This window comes from Tenrec ecaudatus, chromosome 6 (genome assembly GCF_050624435.1).
Source record: "Tenrec ecaudatus isolate mTenEca1 chromosome 6, mTenEca1.hap1, whole genome shotgun sequence".
Lineage (NCBI taxonomy): Eukaryota > Metazoa > Chordata > Mammalia > Afrosoricida > Tenrecidae > Tenrec > Tenrec ecaudatus.
In genome coordinates this window covers 121,318,112-121,342,855 of record NC_134535.1, presented here as the reverse complement: position 1 = coordinate 121,342,855, position 24,744 = coordinate 121,318,112, and the positions used below count along the sequence as shown (strand labels likewise).

Genomic DNA, 24,744 nt, shown 5'->3' with positions numbered 1-24,744 from the left:
CACTCTGTTTATATTACTGAAGTAATGCTTTCACGAGCGAAACAGACTTACTAGGATTAATACTCAAATTAACATACATCTGCAAAGATCGCAACAGCACAGAATTTTGCGACTAGAAAATGAATTTGTGTACATATTTGTTTCGTTAAATGGATAAAAGACAGCACCAATGGCAGGTTAAATGTAAACGGTCTCTGTAACCTATGTTTAGGAAATCAAAATGTCCTGTAAACCTGGCATTAGCATGTTTTGTTTGGAATAAACCTGTGCGAACTAGAAACCTAGTCCCAATACTTTCTATTTACCTTGTATTAGCATCTAGAGCCCTTGCCTCCCTGAGATCCAAAACGATTTCCTAACTCCGATCATAAACTTGCTAAATTTTTCTTGCATTTTCGGTTATTTCAAACTCATAAGCCTACATTCCCCAGCCCTGGTAGCGCAGTGGTTACTACCGCTGGGCCACTAATCACAACAACAGTTCAAAACCAGCAGCCGTGCAGAAGGAGAAAGAGGAGACTTTCTATTTCGATAAAGTTAGTCTCAGAAAACCAGTGGCAGTTCTAACCTGCCCTATGAGATCTCTAAGCTGGAATCAACTCAAAGGCAGTGGGTTTTATGCCCGCCTTCACTACCTGGCACCAGCCCATGGTAGAGGCTTTCTGGTGGCACAGTGGGCTAAGCATTGGGCAGCTCCAGCTGGTTGATTTCCCTGGGCAGCCCACCTTTAGGTTTGCGGTTCAATTTATTTTTCATTTGTCAAGTAAATCAAGTGGGGTGGGAGTGAGGGGGCAGGTAAAGTATCCTCCTCCTCTTCTGTGAGGACGGCCCAGGACCAGGCAGTGTTCCGCTTTGCTGCATACAGGGTCAGTGGGAGTCCCAGCAGACTCTACCGTCCCTAACGACGACGACACACCTTTCATAGATGGGCAAAATATACCAAACAAAAGGCTATACTGCTTTTCCACTGAAGGTAAAAAGTTTATTTTTGAGGAACATAATTTATACTGCACATTTTCAAATCGAGTGACATCAGAAAGCAAAAGTGGTATCCCTCCCCTCATCCTAGAAATAAATAAGGGTATAAAATTTCTTTTTAAATCTCGACACATGGAAGTTTAGCACCAGCATCCAAAATGAACAAATAAGGAAAAAAAAGCATTCACTATATATTTCAGAATTCTTTGGTTGGGGTTCTTCCCCATGTGGTATTAGTATTTCTTTTTTCAATTCATATTACCAAAACAGTAAAAACCAGGAAAAAATATATAAACCTAGTGGCTGCTGAAACTGGGGAGGTGGCTCTCTTGTCTTCCGTGCAGGGATTCCTAGAATCTGTTTGCTGAAAAAATTGCTGACATTTTCCTTTGGCAGTTGTTTGTTTCTTAAAAAAATAACATAAACATTCTAAAGTCCGAATCTTCGTTCTTCTTCCACTTTATTGCTTGTATGTTTCTTTGGTGTTGCTAAGGTCGTGGGTTTCTGTTTTGTTCTTTGTTGTATCTTCTGATAGTCAAATATTTCTTTAGGTCACCTGGAAAAAAAGGAAATCAAATAGAGTGATAAAATGGCACAGAGAGCAAGCAAGATACGAGCGAAAACTCACCTGGTTTTTTTTCTTTCCATATAATAGAAAAGGTGACTTAATAATGTTTCAAAAGGTGACTTAATAATGTTATAAACAAAATCCAGTCCCTGGAGAAGGACATCTGGCTGGCAAGGGGCCCAAAGATGACGATCTTCAACAAGACGGAGTGACACCGTGGCTGCGTCAATGAACTCAAACTTAAGAACAACCGTGAGGATGACACAGCACCTAACAACAACAACAACAACATCTACATCTTTTATGGATGTAGGAAACATACCAAACCCAAAACAAACTCTTAGCAAACCCTAATTGCCAGAATTCATTCCAGCTCCTAGCAACCCTTAGGACAGGACAGGGCAGAACTGCCTCCGGTCTGTCTTCCCCAAGACTGTACGTCTTCATGGAAGCAGGATATCACCTCTCTTTCTCCTAATAGAAGGGCTGGTGGGTTCAAACTGCTGACATTTTGGTTATCTGCAGCAACTCACTGGCAGGGAGTTTCTTTTCTTTCTTTTCTTGAGTTTGTTATCAGCCTACCATATAATTACTGCACCTCAAAGGCTCCTATATTAAAACTCTTTATTCCCTAATAAAGTTTGTAGTAAGCCAGAAAAGTGGATCCATAAAAATTAGTCAAAACTGCCAAGTTCAGAGGCTATATTTACTCTTAGCTGAGGAAATGATATCAAATGGACTTTGGAGGCAGTGAGACAGAGGCGCTTGCTCCGTCATCCCACGCATTGATCTGCTACTTCAGTACACCTCCATGGATGGTGCGCCTCCTTTGGGGGGTGGGGGAAAAAGTAAAACCTGAAAAATTCATATACTAAAACTTTCAACAATCCTCCTGCTACAAGGCAAATAAGCAATATGAGAGCATTACTGACCTGTCCTAGTTATTTCAGAGTCTGCCGCACACTAACTCCTAGTATGGACCAACAATTATGGAACCACTTTTCCCAACATCAGATTGTAGATACAAGGAGAATCATTTCCTTCTCACGTCTCAGATCTCCTTAGAAGATAGACAAATAATGCTACCGAGTAAAAAGTTACACCCTTGAAGAAAAGACTGATCTACATCTCTAAGTCAGCTAGAGGAAACCCCCTTGGAGTTAAGGATTCGTCTGTATGATACTGTCTATTTTACTCACAACTGTAATTATGCTGCTATCAAGCTAACCTTTCCAAGTTCAAGTCCCGTGCTAAGCACTTCACGCTGAATATTTCCTTTAAATCGTATTCTCAGTATGCCCGGTTTACTAGCAGCAGAGATTAACAGCAAGGCTGGCTGGTGGTGCTAACCCTTCAGGCGGTCCATGGGAGAAAGACCAGGCAGCGTCCACTTCAATAACAGAGACTGCCTGAGCTACTCTGTGGAGTAGCTTCTACTCTGTCCTAGAGAGTGGTTTCCGAGGTAGAGGGGATCCAGTGGCACAGACTTTTTAAATGATCAAATTGGCCAGTAGATGTCACAGAAGTAAAACATCAGTTTGCCTGACAGGCGACAATGGCAGTCAGGTACCATCTTCCGACTCAGAGACTGATTGAATGTATAACAAAATGAGCCAGGTCATGAAAGAATTTGGTTATTGTCATCAACACTGAGTGTCTAGGGCCCTAAAGCGTAGCAAAATAAGGCAGACCGCAGAAAGCATAACCGTCAAAACTGCCTGTGCCACAGAACCACAGAGCAGAAAGGGGTTTGCACAGATGAACCGACTGCAGTTAGTTCATATCAGTTTTACCTCCTGATGCGAAATCAGAAGATACTCAAAATGAAACAGCCCCACCTCACCTGCAGATGGTAGAGGTGCCTGGGGAGCCAGGTGTTGTTACTCAGCACTGCTCTGCTCGGTGGCTGGAGCAGGGTTCTCAGTTGGGACGTCACCTGCCTTGGCCTGAAACACGAAACAAAAGGGCCGGAAAGCAAGGATTTAAGAGAGCAACAGACATAAAGTTCAAGCAGAAAGGGTTCCCAAAGCTTAAATTCTCCTGCCTAGGAAGATCACGGAGATGTTTGACTATTCATTATGTACGAGTTCAATTGATTCCACAGAGGAATGGCTTCCAAACAGTAAATAAAACTACTCCTAGTATCAAAATATCTAAGAAAAACGATTGCTTTTTTTTTCAACACATGAGTAAAGAGGCAGGTTTCTCTAAAACGCTGCCTTTCACACAGTATTTCAGCTGAGTCGACATCGGCACTGGCAGTCTCTCTCAGAGGATGCTCAGCTGGTGAATTCGAGTTTTGGGTGTGTGTTTTCTAAGAAGACTTTGCATATAAATGGATGGTTCTCAGGCAAAGCGGTATGACTTCAAGTGTCAAGTCAGATTATAAAACCACTCTGAAGACTGTGAGGGTCCGCCAGGATGGGTGACCTGGCTACGTCCCCTCCCACTAGGTAATCTTACCTCTTTGCCATCTTGTGAAGGAGCATTGGGCGGACGGGGGCGGCGCCGGTAGTTGTACGGGCGCCGGTAACCACGGCGAGCCGATGGCTGGTTTGGACCATTGGCTGCTTGTTGATTCTCTTTATCTTCAGCCTCTCCAACAGCCGGAGGAGCTCGAGGGCGAGGAGGTCCCCTACGTACAGCAGAGAACACAAAACAAGAGCACAGTGCAGACGACAGGGGCCCAAACAGAACCTTCCCTACATTTTTAAAGATCAAAGGTCCACAGACTGCACCTATGTGCACCTGCTCTCCACAACACAGTCCAGTGGGACCAAGAGCAGACAGTAGCATCCCTCATGATGTGCCAGGGTCTGTGCTTACAGTAAATAAGTACCCTAAGCAATAGCCATCCTGAGAACTAGGTTTCTATGGAGAAAACCAAAAGGTTTAGAGAGCGGGCCAGTATTTCATCAAATCATACAAATTGTTACTTTTGTAAGTCAGAAAAGGGCAGATTTGACATTTCCAAGATCCCATAGCCAGGAACTGGCAGGACTGGGAGTCAGACATAGAGCTGTCGCCTTGCTGGTTCACTAAGACGTTTCTCTGGAGCAGCTTTTAATTGATAAAATGCTCCTCAAAGATAGGGTTACAAGACAGAGACTTACGACATCAGATGTGTCAAAAGAATCACAAGGAAGTCAGCTCTACCCTCAGTCTTTGCCAGAATTAAAACACATATAACTTGCTCCTTTGCTAACATTAATGTCATGGGCTTATTATAATAGCCACCATACTAATTATCTTAGATGCATAAGCACACCTCTCCTCCTACAGGCAACTGTACACAATGCCTTCATGCCCATCCTCTAGACCCGGCAACTACAGCTCAAAGACCCCAGAAACTTGCCCGTGGACACACAGCTACTAAATGTCAGAGTAGGAATTTAAACGCAAGCAATCTGATCCCTGATCAGATTTAACCCCAGTACTAGACTGCCAGTTATTAAAATACTGAATATTCCAAACACTGGCATTCAATTCCCTGAAATTTCCCAATAGTGAGTTTCCAGCCACATCTTCTTTCTAGTTATACAATAAACTCACAAAGGCAGACCCACTATATCCTGATTTATCTCAGGGGCACCCACAAGCCCTTCTTCTGGCCCTTGATTGGAAGGAAAGGTTACATACCTACGGTACCGTGGGCGGTAAGTTGGATTTCGATGAACCGGACCCTGAAGTTGTGCTCCCTCCGGGACCCCATCCTTCATCTCTCCAATCTCACCAGCCTAAACAGGAGTGGGCAAAAAGAGCTGAAAATGGGCTACAGGGTGTGTAAGAGACACAGCACACAGATGCACCCAACATGAAAAACAAAATCTAAAATGTTTCATTAACAAAGCAGGGCATTATGAGGGAGTTCCAAAAGATATGCAGAAAGTTCCACCTTTTAATTCCCCTTTCCACACCCTGTTTGTAGTCCCTTCATATTTACTGACTACCTCCTTGTGAAGGACAAGAAGAGAAAGAGCAATCATTCTGCCTTATCTCAGAGCACCAGTCCCACTATACAGCTGTAATGGAACTTTGGAGATGGAAAGAGTTTCAAGACACCCCTCTAAAGAGTCTATTTTACATCAGGAAATGGAGTGGGAGCAAGAGTTCCCTGTTCAAAAACTTCAACGTTCTAATTCTACAAATCATGCATCGTTTCTACTTCCCAAACCCCTCCTCCACTTGCCCATCAAACTGCATCTAAATCAGGACCACACCTGATTTCCCCTTTCACAATTTCCTTTTGTCTCCTTACACGAATTGTTCCAGGACAACAACAAAATCAGTAGGTCTTCTTGCTGACAAGTGTCCTGGAGACTGGGGAATGAAATGAACTATGGAACATCCAGAGCTAAACCAACAAAATGCTCATCCACAACCTAAAACCTAGAGCCACAAACCAGCCTTCTTTTCCTTTCTCCATGACACCCCTTCTTCCTCTTTCGATTTCACTAAGGACATAGAAGTTATTAAACAGAACATCAACAATTTCTCCTATCAAATCTACCAGCCTCTCCATTTGCATCAATTCTTGCCTCTTTTGTCCACGGTCATCTTCCTATTCAAAGCCAACCACCCTGTGTACTCACTCTCTTCTTAACTGCTAGAGCCATTTGACTATCAGCTCCTCCCTTCTGTCCCTAGGAAACAATCGTCCCCTGTACCCTGGCATATAAACATGTTCAAAGACCACCCACTTGTTTACTTATTGAAAATGTTCAAATCATCACGTTTGAAAAAAAGTTGAAGGCATAGAATCTAATCCAAAGACACCTCCCAAGCTTCGTCAGCTGTCCCAGTAAGGCCTCCAGGGCAGCAAGGCCCAGCCAGGAAGCAGAGACTCAAAGTAGCGGTCGTGTGGCTCTGTAAACTGCCCCTCACACTGGGTTGGTCCACTATTTCCAGAGGAGGACGTGCAGCTCACACAGCTCTGGCAGGGAAGGCTCCAAAGTGGCACTGCCCCACCAGCTAATGACGGGCTGGTTCCTGGGTTTGACTATCATCTATACAAGGTTCACTTGGATAACTGGCTATGGGGGCATCTGCTAGGCTTCTCCTTTGTAAGTGTATTCTCTCATGAATGGGTACTCAAGCATCAAAGTCATTTTCAAAGTAAGTAAGTACCTCCTTTGTCCAAATTCTATCACATTGATTCATTTCTTTCTATTAGTTTTATCTAACAGTTTTCTATTTTACTCAATGGGTTGCAATCTGTTACGATCATTACTGGCCAATGGAAACCCTGCGAGCTGAGCTGGCTCATGCATGTCCTTCTGACTTGTCTCCAACATTCTTGGGAGTATTTCCTTGCTTTCTGGCACAAGATGGTCCAAGTTCATGTGGTACTTTCTCTACTCCAGCTCGGGGTCGGGGGTGGTGTCAGGCATTGGCTCCAAAGGTCCGTTTACTGGCAAGTGAGACAGAGAAACCAAACGTTGTGTGCACAACAGGTGACCTGCTCAACCATGATTAGCTGCAAGGTTGGTTGTTCAGGTCCACCCAGAGGCACCTCATAAAACTGATCTGGCAACCAATCAGCATCTGAAAGGCCACTGCCTTGAAACCCGCGGAGCATTTGTACTCTCCACACACCGGGCCACCCACCGGGAGCCAGAATCAACCTGGCAGCAACTAACTGCAAGTACGCCCACTGCTCTCATGGCGCCTCTGCTTTTGCGTCCTTTCCTATATGGGCACACAGGAACATACCATAAGTTATACAGTTGTGTGTGTATCCCCAGAAGATTCTTAATATAGTTTTAATGTGTGCGCGCATGTGTCTATATTGTACACATATATATATGTGTGTGTATGCACAAGGAGAACTTAAAAAGCTCAGAGAATTCCAAAAACCTTTCAGTCCCTTACACACCTACACAGAGGTGTATGTGCTGTGCATGTCTCAAACTCACTGCCCAGAGTCGATTCCGACTCACAGCAACCCTGAAGGCAGTATGAACCCCGAGTGCCCGAGACAGACCAACGCTACAGGGGCAGAACACCCATCCTTCTTGCAGTGTTACTTGCCCTGGAAGAGATCAATAGACATGTAGATATGGGCAACTAAATTTTCACCAGTGGCTATAATTCCAATCCAACAATAGGATCGTGGTTTCCTTCTACTTAGTTTCCCTCTCCAGTTCCACAAAGCTCTTTCACACATGATCTTTTTGTATGCAACCCATCTCCCATCTCTCCTACCAGCCTTCTCCAGAACAGGCCCCAATCTCGGTATGTCTCGTCTAATGGGGGCACAAATCAGTTTCTGATAAGGGAAGTGGTGGTGGGGGGAATGCACCTGTTGGAAAAACCTAACCAAATCAAACATAAGCCTGGTTGCAACCCACCAACATCCTCCCCCCATTTTCTGAACTTCTTTACATACATACCAAAGACAGACCACCACCACTGATAAATATGCCCTCAAAGGGGCCATAGATTGCCTCAACTTGTATTTACTTCTGAATTCATTCTAATTAGGCTTTTGTCCTCACCATACCCACTAGCACGTTACCAACCCCCAGGACGTAATTCCAAGTCTAGCAGAGTTCTTCCATGGATCGGCCGAATTTCCTTCTGAAAACACATTCTCCCAGACTGCTCCTTCTCATTCTGCTTTACTAGATTTTCTTCTTCATCAGTGTGCTCAGAGACCAGGCCTAGGATCCTTTTCTATGCACATTCTAGATTTACTCTCATCTTGGACTATGCCTTTCAATACTATGTTTTTATGATTCAAAAATTACATATATTTCTCCTCTTCAGACAGGCTGCTTTGGCCTTTCCCCACTAAGTCATTCATCCCTTTGGAGAAAACAACAAGACTTGCTCCGAGGCTTCATTCCATCTCAAATATGACATGATGATATTTGTGATAAGGACAATCACTCTAGCTACAACCGTGCCATGCCTCTCCAACCACTTCTTTATGCCGTTTTTTTTCTCCTTGATTTTCTGTGATCTAGTATGGCAGAGAGAGCTCCCAAGTGATTTCCACCTCATCCTGGAAAACCAATCCTTCCTCAGCCTTCCCCATCTTGGCTTAAACCAGTAACGTTAGTGGTATAATTTACTCCCCTCTCACCCCCACCCACTAAGTCACTACATGATCCAATGCAGTCAGTTGTACATTTAAACATTTCCCAGATCTGACCAGTTCACACAACATCCACTGCTAGCATTCGAGTGCAAGGCCCGTAGATCTTTCCACCAGGAAATGTCAGCGGCCGGTCTTCCTACTTCTCCTACTGCCCTAAAGTCTACTTATAAAACGGAATCATCTTTAAAAAATTCCTTCCGTATTCAGATGCCATCCCTGGCTTTCCCCATCACCCTTAGAAAGAGGCCAAATGTCCTAATCAGTCTACGAAGGCCTGTCTGTTGTGCCCTAAGCTATCACTCGTCTTACCTCCTGCTTTCTTTCCCCCTTCATTTACAGGATCTCACACACACACAACAGGCTGACACACAGGTCTAAAGGTGACAGAATGGCAAAGAACCCATGTTGGAGCTAGCCAGCGTTTAAATCAAGCCCTGTCCACTTCCTGCCCAGGTTACCTAAAGCTATTTATATTTTAAATACTTAATTGTGCTCATCTGTAACAACAACAAAACTATGGAAATCCACCAGCAACTTCATAAAGGCCATTGAGGGGATTAAATAATTAACTTAAAGTTCCTCCTACTCAGTGGTTGTCAAACAAGGCTGCTCTCCTCCACCAGATCATCCTTTTCTCAGAAAGTTGCATGCAATTTTTACCTCACTGATCAACTGCATTGTTCTGAAATATGCACAGATCTACTGATCGTCTTTTAAGAAACAAGAATCACACTACATGCAGTGTGCAGCAGAAAGAAATCTACCAACTGTGTAAAAGCCAATGTCCTGTCTGTCCAGTGCGGTGGCCTGGCTAGGCCATGTAGCCTGCACAAAAACACTACATGTACCTCAGTTATGAGAATAAGTACACATTTTCAAAATTGGTTTCCTATCAGTTTCTGCAAATTATTTCGCTCTAACGTTCCTAAAGTGGGATAGACCTTTATTTCCAAAGAGGATGCCATCAGGGTCTCAGCCAATTGTATATGGGTGGGTGTTCACTATTAAGACGAGTCTCGCAGGAGAGCGCTCACTAAAAACAAATGTGCACCACCATCCACGGCCTCCCGCCCTCCTTCCTTTCCTAGAAGCACAGAGAGCTGCCCTAAAGAACCCCGCTCTGCCTTGTGTGCCGCCCAGCCCTCCAGCTCTGTATGGCGACGTGGTATTTATAGCATCTGTGTCAGGGGCAGCTGGTTACGAGTGGAAAAGGGAAACAAGAGCAACGTAAAAGGATCCCGGTCACGCACACTGGGATGCGAGTGCAGCAAGTACAGAGCTGAACATAGCGTTCAGGCAAAACATGCCGTATTAAAAACCACACTGCCTGAGGAGGAGGAACTGGCAGCCAGGGACAACGACGAGGACGACGGCCCATCCCTGGTTCTTCGCACTCCCTGGCACCTGCCAGGCCTGTAGAATGCTTGTTCACCACAGAGCAAGGTCTAGCAGCAGCAAGAATAGTATTTTCCACTCTGCACATGCTCCTCATCTTGTCTTTTATGTTGACACTGAATTCAATACTCAGAACCCTGGAGGAGACTCACGATTATCCCCATGCCACGGCCACACACACCTCAAACCCTCACACAGACGAGTGGCAGGGGCAGGATCAAATCCAGGCCAACCAAACTGCACATCTCGCCAGGCCCCTTCATGTTGTCTTCTTTTCTTATTTAAAAAAACCCTCAGGCCTTTGCCCCATCCACCAGAGAAGCCTAGTGTAGGCACGCATGGCCCATGCGGTTGTATCCTTAAAATGTGTCAGTGGAATGAGTCCTCTGGGAAAGCAGGCTACAGACCTAGCCGCTACTCTCGTAGCAGCAGCAAGCCACAGCAAGGGTTTCTATCCGGCAGCTGGTGGTGGAGGAGGAGGAGGCAGAGGAGGCAGAGGAAGGACGAGGGGTGAGGACTGCCGAAGAGAAGTCTCAGGTGCAATGTTACCTGCATTCTGTTGGGACGGGGAAAGACCCGAGCGCGCCGGTCAAAAGTCTGTCCCACGTGGTAAGGCGGGAACCGCCGCTGCCGGTACTGAGGGCGATACTGGGGGCGGCGCAGCTGACTCCAGGCCCCAAAGAACTGCCCATCAGTGGCAGGGGGGTCAAATCCTTCACTGCTGCCGCTCCCTTCCTCCTCCTCCTCCCCAGCGTACTAGCGAAGCAAAGAAACAGAGATTCAGAAGAAGTTTTAGCAAGGAAAGAACCAAAGAGTACCATTTTAGGATGAGTATCATGAAAGGGGGTGGGGGACCTTCCCAGAGGAATAATCCCTTCTGTTATGCAGAATGCATTTTTAAACCCAGATGATCATAACATTGATTACCTGGGATAAACTACATGAAGACTGAAGTAGATCTTTGCAGATAAATACCAAGAAGCAGAAAAGCAAGAGCATTTAATCTATTGTAAATTTAACCCTCATCTAATGAGAACTGGTGGGATTCAGTGGGACAACCACTAGAACACATTTAAAGGCGCAGCATGCTTTGCTCAGCCAGGTGTGCTTCTCCCGTTACCGCTCACCGGGGCCAAGTCAGGAGGAAGAACACATTGATTTTGCGGTAACAACAGGTTTTAATGCCACAAGTCACACCATCCCATTCTTCACACATCTATAACATGAGGTGCGATCTCCAACCACACACAGATAAATGTATATAGAATGTTAACAAAATCTACCGTGTGAGGGACCTTCAAAACGTTTAGAAAAACTCCAGTATCTTTTCAATCCTTTTTTCCAAGGATTTTTGGAGCCCTCTCCCCCCCATAATTGCTTTCCTTTATAGGCTTACCTAATATCTTGAGTTTCACACAGCTAAGTCTTTGGTAACAGTCTTAAAAAGTACTAACAAGAGCACCACCATCCCCAAGCGTGTTCATGACACGTGACCCCATAAAACTCAAACAAATGCACTGCCTTGAGTCGATTCTGCCTCACATGGAGGCTACAGGGCAAAGGGCAGTGCCCCAGTGTGTTCCCAAGGTGAGCAACCTCTACAGGAACAAAAAGCCTCATCTTTCTCCCCAGCAGCAGCTGGTGGGTTCAAACTGCTGTCCTTGAGGCTAGCCCCCTAATGTCCACTACGCCATATGAGGACTGTGATGAAGACATTTATCACAGAAAGCCTTCATTTATCTACTTTTTACCATTCAATTGCTAGGTTTTTTGGGTTTTTTTTACGTGTATGACTTCAGAATTTCCCGGTGGTAGGTAGCAAAATGGGTTACGTGTCAAGACTGCTGACCACAGGGGTCCCTTAGTCAAACCCATCAGCCACGCCATGGGAGAAGGCGAAGGCTCTCTGCTTGAAAACCGGAGGGAGGGGTTTTTACTGTCCCGCAGGGCCTCTGTGAGTCAGAATTGACACCACAGCAGTGGGCTTACGTTGCTGGTTTTGAGTGGAGGGAGGGAAAGACTATACAGGAAAATATGTCCCTCCAAGTTTTCCACACTTTCACTTCTGAATCGACGTGGAATAAAAATCAATGGGCGTTCTGTCAATCTGATGAGTACGGTAGATGCTATTCTGTATCTCATTCCCACCCCCCTCTGCCGCCCAGCTTACGACCAAATCCACCACCAGCAAGTTCTTTCCAACGCCTAGCAACCCCACTGGGCAGAGAGGAACGGCCTCAAACTGCTTGTAGGGCGAACATCTCTGCAGGCGCACTTCTCAGGGCCTTTCTCCCTACTACGCACTGCTGGTGCGCGGGAAATTCCCACCTTCCGGTGCGCGGCCAAGCACTTGACCACTGTGCCACTAGGGTTTCCTTTCCATGAACAAATGAAAGGCAAAACAAGAGCAAGAAAAAGATGAAGGCAGCGAAGTGATTCATCCTGAGGAATCCAATAAATCAGAAAAGAGGCACGTAATTCTCACTCTATAAGTCTTTTACTCTGGTGGACTGTTTTTAAACCCTGTGATTACAAATCATTGAGATTTTCATTCCCTGATGGCTATCGAAACGGAATTCAATCTAAGAGGGTCCTTCCTCATGACCACAGGTGACTTGCGTTCCTTGGGGTGTCGACGACTTTATCAAAGAGTACCACCGACTACCAGAAGGACAACCAACTCTGCCTTGGAGGAGGTAAAACCGGATGCGCCTGAGAAGCGTGGCTGCCAAGACTGCATCTTAGGTACTTTGGACACGTTATCAGGAGAGACCAGTCTGGGGGAAAGGACACAGTGCTCGGTGGAGGGTCAGCAAGAAGCGAGCACAGACACCCCTCGATGAGATGGACTGACACATTGGCTGCGCCCATGGCTCAAACACAGGAGGAGTGTGTAGATGGTGGTCGGGGCTGGGCATCTCCATCATCTGCACACAGGGCCCCTATGAGTCCGAGTCCACTGGGCAGCACTTCCACCGCAGCAGGGACATGTGAGGCTGGCTTATTCTTCTAAACCCTTTCACCTGGAGTCAGAACCATTTAAACTCAAACTCTAGAGAATGACTTGCTGCTTCTACACTTTAAAAGAACAGGACATTTCTGTGTTATATAGCTACATAATCCAGGTAAATTGTTATTCACTTCAGTGGTCAGCACAGGTTATTGCCTCGCCAAAAAGCGATCCCAGACACTGATTTTCTCAGAGGTCAGCAGTGCCAGAGCCTCGGCTCAGTACGTTTAAGCCCATCGAAGTAATTCCTTTCTTGTTTGCCAGGGGCCACCCCATGACTGGGCTCTGACCAGATAACAAAGCCAAACGAAGAGCAAGCCTTGTTGGCTATCTTGGCACTGCTGAACTTCACGGCACCTTCTGGTTGCAAGATAATGAAATGTCTGTTAATTGCAGCCAAACATATTCTAAAGGATACAGCTTCTGGAAGGCAAAGTTCCAAAGCAGTGAGACCGGTGGCTGAAAGATACATTCTGGCCAAAGAAAATTGCTCTTTAAAGAACAATTTTTAAAATCTTTTTTTTTTGTACTTGTGGCCGTCAAGAGGGAGATGTGGACTTTAAATATATATGCACAATTAAGAAAAAAGGAAAAAAAAACCCCTATCAGTGCTTAGGAGCACAGCCAACATACATTACGGGGAGGCCCACGGCGTCTGCCATAGTAGCCACGTCGGTACCGGCGGCGGTCTGCAGCGTAGCGGCTCCCTTCTACGGGAACTCCATCCGGGCCAGTCACATTGGCTGCTTCTGCACCCTGCGGGAGAGAACAAACGGGATGGCCTCCCAGTCAGAAGGAAGCTAAACCAGACCAGCCGTACACTGCCCAGGCTGTAAGGCTGGCAGAACATACAAAGAATACCTATCGTGACCGCCAAAACACACCCATGTTTAAAAAGGCAAGAGCTGGACGTTCCGATTTAAATGTACACGACTCCCAGTGTGTTTATACAATCTGTGCCATGCCTTCTTGTGCGATTAGATAGATTCAAGAGTCACATTCTCTTTGAAGAACATAAGCTGGTGAATATAAGTGCCGAAGTAAAAGTATTATGAGACCAGAAAGAAAATGCCTCAATGGAAAAAACCCAAAATACTTCGGAAGGATTGGTGAAGCCTGTATTAATCTATAAAAATCACCAGAAAACTCTGTCATCATGGGCACGGCACGACGTACAATGGAGGGCTAAACGTTCCTGACGTTGGCAGCAATGCGAAGAAAGCAGACTTACTTTAGGAACACGCAGTTTTAACGTATCTAGTGGGGACATACTTCACCCTTCTGAAGAGTTGCTGCCAGTCATAAACGACTGTACAGTACAACCCAATCTTGAAATACAGTTCTCAGATAGATCAAGTCCTGCTACTTCTTCCAAAAGGTATTTAGCAACAGGAACTACAAGAGTCAAGAGTATACGTCCCATTTTAAATCCTTTGGAAAACCAAGTTTTGATCGCACCCAGAAGTAAAGTTAATTTAACCTGGCCAAACCAAGTGATAAGATTCTGGTGAGGAGATCACAACAGGGCAGCCACTTCCTTATTTAAAACTAACTCCAAGAGATTTGCAGGATACCCCTGAGAAGCATGCTGGGAAAGACAGCGATTCACATTTCTAAAGCAAACGAAATAAGTTGCATGCTTGTTCTTTTAAGAAAGAACCGTCTGAGGGCCCAAGAATAGGCCGACCGTGGAGTGTGGCAGGAACAGCGTGCCTTTCTGGGAAGAGCACAGGAACTGCCTCTCACTCACCGCGTTAGTTCACACCTCACGGCCACAAGCGGCTGCCGTGGCACTGGTACCACACACAATCTTGATTTTCTGGTTTATGCTCTTTTTTAGGGATAGTATAAAATCAATTAAAAAATAAAGACACAAAGGAGACTGTCATGGTTAGGTGGCATACAGTCCATTCCACATGGAGGAGACCGTGTGTGCTGCAAAGAACCACTGCACAGGGTTTGAGGCTGTGGCTTTTTAGAAGCCCCTTGGGTGGGCCCGAATCACCACCCTTTGGCTGTTTGCACCTCTGTGGACTCCTACAGGATACTATGCTATCCAAAGTGCATCTGTAATAGTAGCAGCATCATTCCATAGCTGTGCTTCAAGACGATCCAGCAGATACTGGGGTTCAATACACTTGTGATCAAAGTTGGCATACAGCCTATGAAGATGCTCTTGGCTTCCCAGAAATCTAAGCCAAGCAGACAGAAAATACACACTCTAATACTCAACCTGAATCTTCTTTTATTCAAGATTAGTATTTCACTGTGTCCTACTCATGCAAAGTGTTCACAAATTGCAACAGGACCATTTTTCAAAGGGAGTTTAGTCCAAAGAGCAACGTTCACCTATTTAGGTTTCTATGAAGTTTTAACCTGTAGTTTTTGAATATACATTTGGCATCAAAATTTAAAACCAGACAAGTTTCTTCCCCGTGTAAGTACTTTAACTTAAAAGGAGAAAAATTAAATGGCATTTTGTATATACTGGAGACTGTTTCTAATGACGTGATAATCTAAAACATTATTTTTCCTTAAAAATCATACCCTATTAGACAAATATTCAAAATAATCCTAATTCACAAGGGGCCACGACAAGAGTGACTGTAACAAAGCCAGGCACCAGCCCATGCCAGTGCCCACAGAGGACAAAGCCGGCCCCGTGCACTCCGCTCGCACCTTCTCTCCTTCAACCACATCAAACTCCACAGTTTCTCCGTCGCCCACGCTGCGCAGATATTTCCGTGGATTATTCTTCTTGATGGCAGTCTGTCAAAGGTACAGAAAATTCTAAATAAGTTGCAAGTCAGTAATGGGCACATAGTTCATCGATTTCAAGTTTATTAAATGAACTTGAAAAACCTATTCAATCTATGACTGCTTTTTAATAATGTGAACTTCTAAGGGAAGGAAGTGCCCAAACAAAAGCATTATGTTACGGCCCACTTTACTTTCTTGGTGCATGCTCTTCTTTTGAACACCCCCTTGCCAGGCAGAATAAAAGTGGTGTGTGGTTAGGATTCTGGTTCTTTATGACCTCATCACCTAGTCACGACATTGGACCTACCAGACTGACCCCTAAAGCTTCAGAGCACAGGTCCACCTGTGGGGACAGCAGGGACAGCCATCCAGGCCTTACTCCACCCACACACACATGTGAAGTACAGAGGCATCCATGGACAAGAGGCCCTGCTAACTAGAAAAGGAATTAGACACTGTGTGAGAGAAGCTGTGACAAAACACAGATAAAAGGAAGGAGGACAAGAACAAGAAAAAGAAAGCCAAGGGTGTAGGTAGCCATTTCTGGTAGTGTGCAAAAAAAAGCTATTTCAGGAATCAAAACCCCAGCTCAATTCTATGAATGACAGCTACAATGTGAGGTTGACAGCTATGTGATTTCTTTGAGGTCACAAAGAGTGACCCTTTGAGGTTGCTGTTGTTGTGTGCCACCAGGTAGGTGCCCACTCCAGGTAGAAATGTCCGCCCCCCGAGGTGGGGGCGGAAGAGGTTGCAAAGCTATGGTCTGGACGGGAGCAGTCCTCAAGTCTTTGCTCCCACAAAGCAGCTGGTGGGTTTGAACCCGCCTTTCAGTTTGCAACCAAGTGCTAAACCACTGTACCACCAGGTCTCCTAGACTACTACTGTGTGTGTGGGGGGGGGAATTCTCATCACTGCACTATTTAAACAAACAAAACAAGAACCACACTGCCTCTATCAAGCTGCTCCCAACTCTAAGCACCTCACAATACCACCCTGCCCCCGCCCCAGGACACTCAGACACTCATCCCATTCACATCCCGACAAGACCCGATACCCTGGGCAGTGAGGATGCTACCCTGAGTTCAACAACAGCCCCCTAAAGACCCTGAAGAGCCTCTTTTTTCCCCCCATCAACATACAGGAGATTTAATTCCTACATCATTTCCATTTCTTTGATTGGTTATCTCTAAACAGTTAAAGGGGATCTGAGTTTCTGTGGAACTAGGTCAACTTTATAAGGAGATTAAGCATGTGCAGTATAGCCCTTCCTCTTCTGAGTGGGAAAGAGGAGGGGGAAAAATGAGCCAATAGGAGAGAGAGAGAGAGAGAGAGAGAGAGAGAGAGAGAGAGAGAGAGAGAGAGAGAGAGAGAGAGGGAGAGAGGGGGAGAGAGGGGGAGAGAGGGGGAGAGAGGGGGAGAGAGAGAGAGAGAGAGAGAGAGAGAGAGAGAGAGAGAGAGAGAGAGAGAGAGAGAGAGAGAGAGAGAGAGAGAGAGAGAGAGAGAGACACCGTCCAGGGCAGGATATATGCGCACGCAGCACCAACACTCAGCCATTCCAAAATCAGCCCCTCCCTACCGGCTCCTTCCCAGTTTCCTGTTCAACTGGGCAGGCCTCAACGCACTGCAGTGACTCACCACGCAACCTCCTGGGGCTGGAATCAGGTCACACACTAGAAGGCTAATAAACCTGGCCACCAACGTGAGGTCCTGCACGCTACCAGTCACCAGAAGTAGAGTTCTCCCCAACCTCCCAGCTTTTAAAACCAAACACTCTGCCCCTCCCACCCCAGGTCCATTGTGACTTTTAGAAAGTCACCATTTCTAGAACAGTAGAAAGTACTAGAGAGTTTATTCTTAGATATCACTACCCCAACTTCAACAGACAGAAGGAAAAAGGCACCGCAGGTGCTGTGCCGGGCCACGCAGGGAAATGTGCGTTTCCTTGTGATAATCAACGAACTGCACACACAGAGCAGATAACCCAAGGAAAACAGGCATTTCTTTTCATCTATTTTGTAAACAAGCTCCTCACAGCTGCCCCACAATAAAAGGAAACAGGTTTGCTGCCATGGAGTCAGTTCTGACTCACATCTCTCCATAGGACAAGGTCCTGCCCACAGGGCCTCCAAGGCCATAAGTTTTTAGAGGCAGACCAGCACACCTCTCTGCAGAGTGGCTAATATTTGGTTAGAAGTCAAGCACTTTAACCACTGCACCATCAGGGCTCCTTACACAAGGCTAAGAGAACAAATAGCCTCCAAGTTAACTAAGTACCGTGGGGGGTTCAGGGGTACAGTTCTCATTGTCTATACAGGAGACCAGTTTGTTTCCTGGCCAAGCCACCTCAGGTGCAGCCACCACCCATCTGCCAATGGACCTTAATTAATAGTGTTGAGTAAGTTTCAGAATTTCCTAGACAAGGGTGAACTAGAAATCCATTCCAAAAGCCCCGCAACGAAAACCCTACGGACCACAAGATCCAATCGACAACTAATGATGGGGCAGCTGAAGGGCAGGGTTGTCACCAAGGGAAGGCCGACTCAAGGCAGCTGACAAAAACCATCAGCAGCAACACCCACCACCCAGGCCAAAGCCAGCTCGCCTCCAGCCGAGGACTAAGGCAAGTTAGGAGAATAAACCGCTCAGAAGGAAGAGGGTGGCTTTTGTGTAAGGGATCAAAGGCCTTGAAAATTAGTACCCGTCTGAGTTATCACTTCCCACTTCTAAAAAAAATAAAATAAAAAAACACAGGTGAAGGGAGACAGCGGATGGTGCAAGATATAAAAACAATATAAGGAGATATGAAACAAAATGACCTAATAACAAGGGCTCAAGTAGAAAGCAAATGTTTTGAGACCGACAATGGCAACAAATGTACAAATGTGCTTGACACAATGTATGGATTGTGATGAGTGGTATGAGCCCCCAATAAAATGATTTTTTAAAAGAAAACAATAATTAAAATTTATCAAGGGTTCAGGAGGGCTGGAGGGAAGGGAAAACAGAGCTGATACTAAGGGCTCAAGTAGAAGGAAAATGTTTTGAAAAAGATAATAGCAATATATGTGCTTGCCACAATGGATGTATGGATTGTTATGCAGCTGTAAGAGACCCCAATAAAAGATTAAAGGAGAAAAAGCAAAGAAACTGCTTGAGAAGAGCTACTTTGGTGGAACAGAAGCTAATCTTACAATGTAGCACTTAACCACCATCCCAAAAGAGAAACCACCTGGAACAGAGGAATCGTTTCTACAACTGCGGTTCTGTTAAGGGGCACCAGCAGGTGACAGGCACCTCACCTCTCTCACAGCAAAGGTTAGCCATTGTCCTTACCTGATGAACAAACACATCTTCTTTGGTGTCATTTCTGTTGAAGGGGGGAAAAAAGGGGGCTCATGATTAAAGGTACCAGACAAGGGGAAAAACTTCAAAGAACAGATGTTTTATTTATTTGGATCCCACAATCTCAAACACAACATACATTTCTGCTTAGCCTCTAAACTCAACTCAGACACCTAATCAATCCTTTTTAAAACTTAACTCTGTATGTATGATACCTACCTTACTCCTTCACATTAGCACAGTGCTTAGATTCAACATACAGAAACATCATCTTTGCGCTGGCCTTCCTAAATCACATGCTATGTAATCAGAGCCGGAGACTTTCCTCTCGGCAAAAGCAAAGCAAGACAGTTAAAAGGACAGGGCACAGCTGTGAACTGGGCTCTCCTTACACTGAAACTTAAAACAGCCTCCCTTCACCCCACCAACACCAAAACAGACAGAGAATAAATTGGAGGAATTCTCGTAAGTGAGGAAAAGCAAACAACAAAAGTGACATCACCTAAAAACATCACAGCACTCCTACCAGCTTACAGTTACTATTCTTGTTCCTACAGGGGCACACATTACCATGGCCTAAAGAAAACATTACAGTTTCCATACAGGACGCGGACCAGACCGGGTTACCAATCCAGCTCAATTACTCACTAATTTAAGCAAGTTGCTTAACCAGTCTAAGATTCCATTTGTCCAAAGGTGAAATTCTGGGTATCCTGAAGTCTTTCCCATTTCTGATCTTATTTTTTCACCTTTATGAAGTTATCAATTACCATTCTAGGAAGATCATTTAACTAAGCCTACTCTAACGATTCATTGTTTAAATGTGAGAATGTTAACATGGGAAGACTTATTAACTGCTGGTGCTACAGCCTAAGTCAGCATTTAAAACACATACATATATACATGCACACGTACCGATTTATAAATCCATATCCATTTCTGACGTTGAACCATTTGACAGTGCCAAGGACTTTGGTGGCTAAAACAGGATTAAGCAGATAAATTAGTGTCTGACCTACAAAGAGATAAATCTCATACCACTAAGGTCTTGATCGCATTATACAAAGCCACAACATACCTGAGGAAACCATTACAAGCTTAATCCCAAAATATATTAGGAAAAGAAAGTGGAACAAGTTAAGCTCTCATGTTGCTGTCAGATGCCGGCAGTCAGTTCTGACTCACAGTGACCATATGCACAACAGAACCAAACCCTGGTCCAGTCCTGCACCAGCCTCCCAATTATTGTTTGAACCTATTAAGGAAATACTTATCAGAGAAGACTAAATCTTTCTTCTTTGTTAAGCTTTTCAAAAGTGTCTATGATTCTGCAATCATTAAAATGGAGAAAAGCACAAACTATTTGGGGGGGGGAGGTTGGACTGAGAAACACTGCTTAAAGTGGGGGCTGGATTTGATTTATGGTCTAAATTTTTAACTCAAAAAATTTTAATAGGAAAAGCGGGCCACAATGAAAGAGAATGTAGGTAGTTGGCCAAGGTAAGACTAAAAGCACGTGACTTTTACATTTTGAATTAGACAAACTTTAATAAGTCCCGTTATCTCATTATTAATAGACAATCTACAGAGACAAAGTAACTTTTCTATTTGCCAAATGGGGGCCTAGCAGAGGAGTCAAGTGTAATAATAGAAGTGACGTGAAGCTGCCTTGGTCCAGTTTCGCACTAAGACAATCTAACAGGCCTTTCCGAACCAGTGATGAATGTGGGTTTCTGTTCCATTGTTGGTCCTACTCTGCAGTTGGTGAGACCCAAACACGGGCTTTTCTTTAAAACTTCCCTCTTTTCACTTGCTTATTGTCTCTAACTTCTGCCATGAACAGGACCCATTCAGTAACACAATTGAAAACGGAATCCAAAAGAAATAATATGGTCATATATTTACTTTGTACTTCCACTCTCTCAAATATGGTCCTTTGACTCCATTATGAATGACACATTAAGTACCTCTAGGAAATACCTATGTCTAAATTCCGGAAATGCATAAAACAATTAGAAGACAGTAAAAGTGGAAACCTGACAAGAGTCTTCAGGGCAAGTGGGGGTAGGTGGCTTAACAGATAATGAAAAGTTACAATTAACATTAAGTCACACTGCCACTCTGAAATAAAGTTTATAATTTCCAAGCATAAATAGTATGGCTTTGGTTTTTTAATTCAGGGCTAAGATTGTAATGAGGAGTTGCTCACACGGGTAGCATTAGTTTTAGGTTTTGCTAGACTGAATGTACTTGAATGCTTAAAAAAAAGACCTCTATGTCTTTAAACAAAGTCATTCATCCCACATTGGCTAAACATTCTCCGACGTTAATTCCAATCACAGAAGATCAAACCATGGGACCTTTCATTTGAGGTCACTCTAATTAGAGTTTGAGGGCAAAGGAAGAAAAAAAGGTTGATGCTTTAGATCCAGCGGTGCAGAGAAGAGAACTGGTGTGGAGTCATTCCGGGAGAAAGATGAGGCTTTCTACTCCTGTCCAGAGTTACTGTGTGGGAAACCACAGGCGCAGCTCGACCGCCACCAGTGGGGTCGCCCGCGTTGGAAAGGACTGCATGGCAGGAGAGTGAATCATTCCAAAAAGACGTGTATGTGTCTTTCATTTGCCCAAATACTAAGTTTAAGAAAATTTAAGAAACGAGCTCTGCTATTGTTAATTTCATATAGTCAGTGTCTATGACCTAGGACTTTATCTCCGATGGAGGTTGATCTTGATTTGAAAGGCAAAACTAAATAGTGGGGGGTGGGGGGGTGGAGAGGAATGTCTTTAAGAATTAATTTATTTTCAGGCTGAACATTAGTATTGTTTTTAAGACATCCTAATTCCAAATATATTTCCAAGGGCTTCACATGACTAAATACATTCACTCACATTTATTGCTTCTTGGAAGCCATAAATTCACTTCACACACACACAGGGGAAGAGGGGGCTAGGAAAGAGTCCTTGGGTAGCAGCACAAATGGCTGCTCAAAGGCGAGAGGTGTGACTGCACTTCAGAAAGAAAGACTGGAAAGCTACTTTCAAACCGCCAAACCACCAGTGGTGGGGCACCTGATGGCAAACTTTCTCCTAGGACACTCCTAGGGGTCATAAAGAGTTGGAATTGGCTCCTCGGTGAATGGTGTTAAAGTTCATTACAAGGGATGTTTTGTTTCATGCATATCATTTTCTTTGACCTACAACATGATCCCCTCACTGAAATTAGGGCCCATTTGTAAAAATTCAAACGGGAGACCCTGAAAACAGACTTCGATCAGGATCGTGCCTAGCACCTCTCAGGTATGCAGGTGTGTGCGTCACAAAGGGAAGAACAGGGGACAAGCAATGTTCAAGTGGGCCGTGGTCCATTTTGTGAGTCGGGGGTTCAGCGGGTCAAGAGAAAAGGCCAGATGTGGTAAGGCTTAGCAGCAGTTGGTTGGTGATTGAGGCACTGGACTCTCATTCTCCCGTGTTCATCATCTTAAGGTATCTGATTTCCCTTATCTCAGGGAAAGGATCAAGTGAAACCGCCAAAGTCCCTTTATGCAAAAACACGGCGCACCGGTAGGAATGCTATCTTTTCACAGCGTTCTGAAAAAACCTAGGTTGCCTCTCTGGGTCACTTTGCACAAGTGTTCCAAGAAACACATGCTGGAAACAAAAACCACAATACAACATGGACTACAAATAGGCAAGGGCTATTTTACTTCTTACTCTTAAAACAGGCGTTTTATTAAGCAGTAGCTGAGCAAAGTGGTCGGAACAACAAGGCTTCTCAAGCTGCAAGCAAGGAGACAGACGCGTGATCCTGGCTCCAAAATCGCTCCCTCAATTCCTACAAGATTTGCAGGCAGGCCTCGAAGATAGGCCCCGCCCCGCCACCCCAAAGACTGAAGACACCCCCCAAACTCCTCGCCACCCACCTGTTAACTTTCCCCGGGCGCAAGCACACCCCCCGGGGTGGCTTCATTCGCCACCCACCGCTTCGGCGAGGCCCCGGGCGGCCTCCGGCGGGCGTTCCTTCCCGGGAGGAGGGACGGGCCGGAATACGTGGCATCCACCCCCACCGACGCTGGGGCCCCGGGCCGACCGCGCCGTCCGTCTTCCCGTTCGCCCGAGCAAGGTCCGGGGTGGGGAGGCGGTGCGCGGCCAGCCCGCACTTCCGAGGGACTGGCTCGGGCGGCGGCACCACGTGCAGGCCCGCCGTCCAGGAAGAGGCGCGCGGGCGGGGATTGGTGCGCGCCGCCGGGCTCCCGGGGGCGGCCGACGTGGGACCCAGGCGAGTTTCCCGGGGTGGATTGCAACACCTCTTTGTCGGCATGCGGCCGACCGGAGCATGGCGGCTTTCCCGAGCCCATGCGGGAAGGGCGTCAGAGACTGACACCTGAGCCTTCCCCACTTCGCTCTCCCCCTCCGCTTCCTCCGGGAGCCGCGGGCCCTTCCCCGCCGCGCCGCGGAGCAAGGACGACAAAACCCTGCCCCGCCGGCCCCCCAGCCCACGTGCGTGTCCCCCCCCCCGACGCCCTCTCCCCGTGCCACCAGGACACAACTCACAAATCCAGAATCAGCACGCGGTGGGGGCGGGGGACCCCCACGAAGCGGCGGAGGGTGCAGGGCGCGACGCGCTTCCCGGGGGGCGTTTGCAGAGCGGGGAGGGGGCCCCCGGCGACCCCCGATTGCCAACGTCCCCCGCCCGGCCGGGCAACGCAGCGAGCGCGGCGGCGCCCACGTGCACGGCGGCCGGCCGCCCCTCGGCCAGCGGCCGCTCCCTCCCGGGCCTGACTCACCGAGAACTTTTTTCTCCGCGTCTTCGCTGCCGGCGGGGGCCGAAGAGGCGGGGGCCGCCGAGTCCGCGGCCGCCGGGGCCGCGTCCCCACCGGGGTTGCCGGCGGCGAGGGCGGCGGGCGCCGGGGCCGCGGCCTGGGGCGCGCCGCCGCCCGCCGGGCTCTTGGGCGCGGGGTCCAGGGGGGCCGCGGCGGCCGCCTCCGCCGGAGCCTGCGGGAGGGTGGTGGTGGCCTCGCCCGCCTCGCTCATGCCGCCTCCTCTGCTCGCACTCGGGCACCTCGGTGGCGGTTGGTCGGCGGTTAGCGCGGCTGGTGGTCGCCCGCGGCGGCCGGGGCTCGTTCTCGGGGAGGCCGGTAGGGCTCTCGCGGCGCAGGCGGCGGCGGCCGAGGTGGGTTCTCGCGGCGGCGGCGGCTCGCGCTCTCGGGCTGCGCCCTGGCTCTCGGGCTCCTCGCTCGATCTTACTGCCCCAAAAATGGCCCCGCACAAGTTTTTCTAGGCGGCGCACCAGCGCGGGAGGGAGGGGAGGGCGGGCGGGGGGAGAGGGCGGGGAAACTTGGCTCCGGAGCGGGGCGCCGCCCCTCATTAGCATTTAAAGGCGCCGCAGCCCTTTCCTGCGCGGCACAACCCGCCCGCGATGGGAACCCCGGGGTCCGATTGGAGAGCAGAGGAAATCAAGGGGAACAAAAAGCAATCGTGATAGATTTAGATTGCAATTTGGGTTTTCGGAGGAACACGCGCTGTTGCCCCTTGACTGGAGCGGGACAGAAGGGCATTCGCCCTCCTGGCATCTTGACACCTGAAACGTCT

General features: G+C 46.8%; 1 protein-coding gene across 2 annotated transcripts; it reads right to left on the bottom strand.

Moving 5' to 3' along the window:
• Nucleotides 1-952: 952 nt before the first annotated feature.
• YBX3 (Y-box binding protein 3) lies at nucleotides 953-24,436 on the bottom strand. 2 transcript variants are annotated; one of them, XM_075552066.1, is made up of 10 exons: nucleotides 23,940-24,436; nucleotides 20,071-20,134; nucleotides 19,147-19,180; nucleotides 15,733-15,822; nucleotides 13,687-13,809; nucleotides 10,593-10,799; nucleotides 5,186-5,283; nucleotides 4,010-4,181; nucleotides 3,390-3,492; nucleotides 953-1,534 (listed from the first exon to the last, which is right to left on the bottom strand). In XM_075552066.1, exons 1-9 carry the CDS (start codon nucleotides 24,184-24,186, stop codon nucleotides 3,427-3,429), a joined length of 1,101 nt encoding a protein of 366 aa, XP_075408181.1. In that variant the 5' UTR covers nucleotides 24,187-24,436; the 3' UTR covers nucleotides 953-1,534; nucleotides 3,390-3,426. The 2 variants fall into 2 exon arrangements, with proteins under 2 accessions (XP_075408181.1, XP_075408182.1); XM_075552067.1 differs by lacking the exon at nucleotides 10,593-10,799 and having other exon boundaries at nucleotides 23,940-24,431.
• Nucleotides 24,437-24,744: the final 308 nt, after the last annotated feature.

Coding starts and splice junctions, on each gene's coding strand:
- YBX3 (XM_075552066.1), bottom strand. CDS start 24,186: ATGAGCGAGGCGGGCGAGGCCACCACCACCCTCCCGCAGGCTCCGGCG. Junction 15,823..19,146: donor AAGATGTGTTTGTTCATCAG/GTAAGGACAATG, acceptor TACCTTTGACAG/ACTGCCATCAAGAAGAATAA. Junction 5,284..10,592: donor CCCGTCCCAACAGAATGCAG/GTAACATTGCAC, acceptor ACTCCTGTTTAG/GCTGGTGAGATTGGAGAGAT.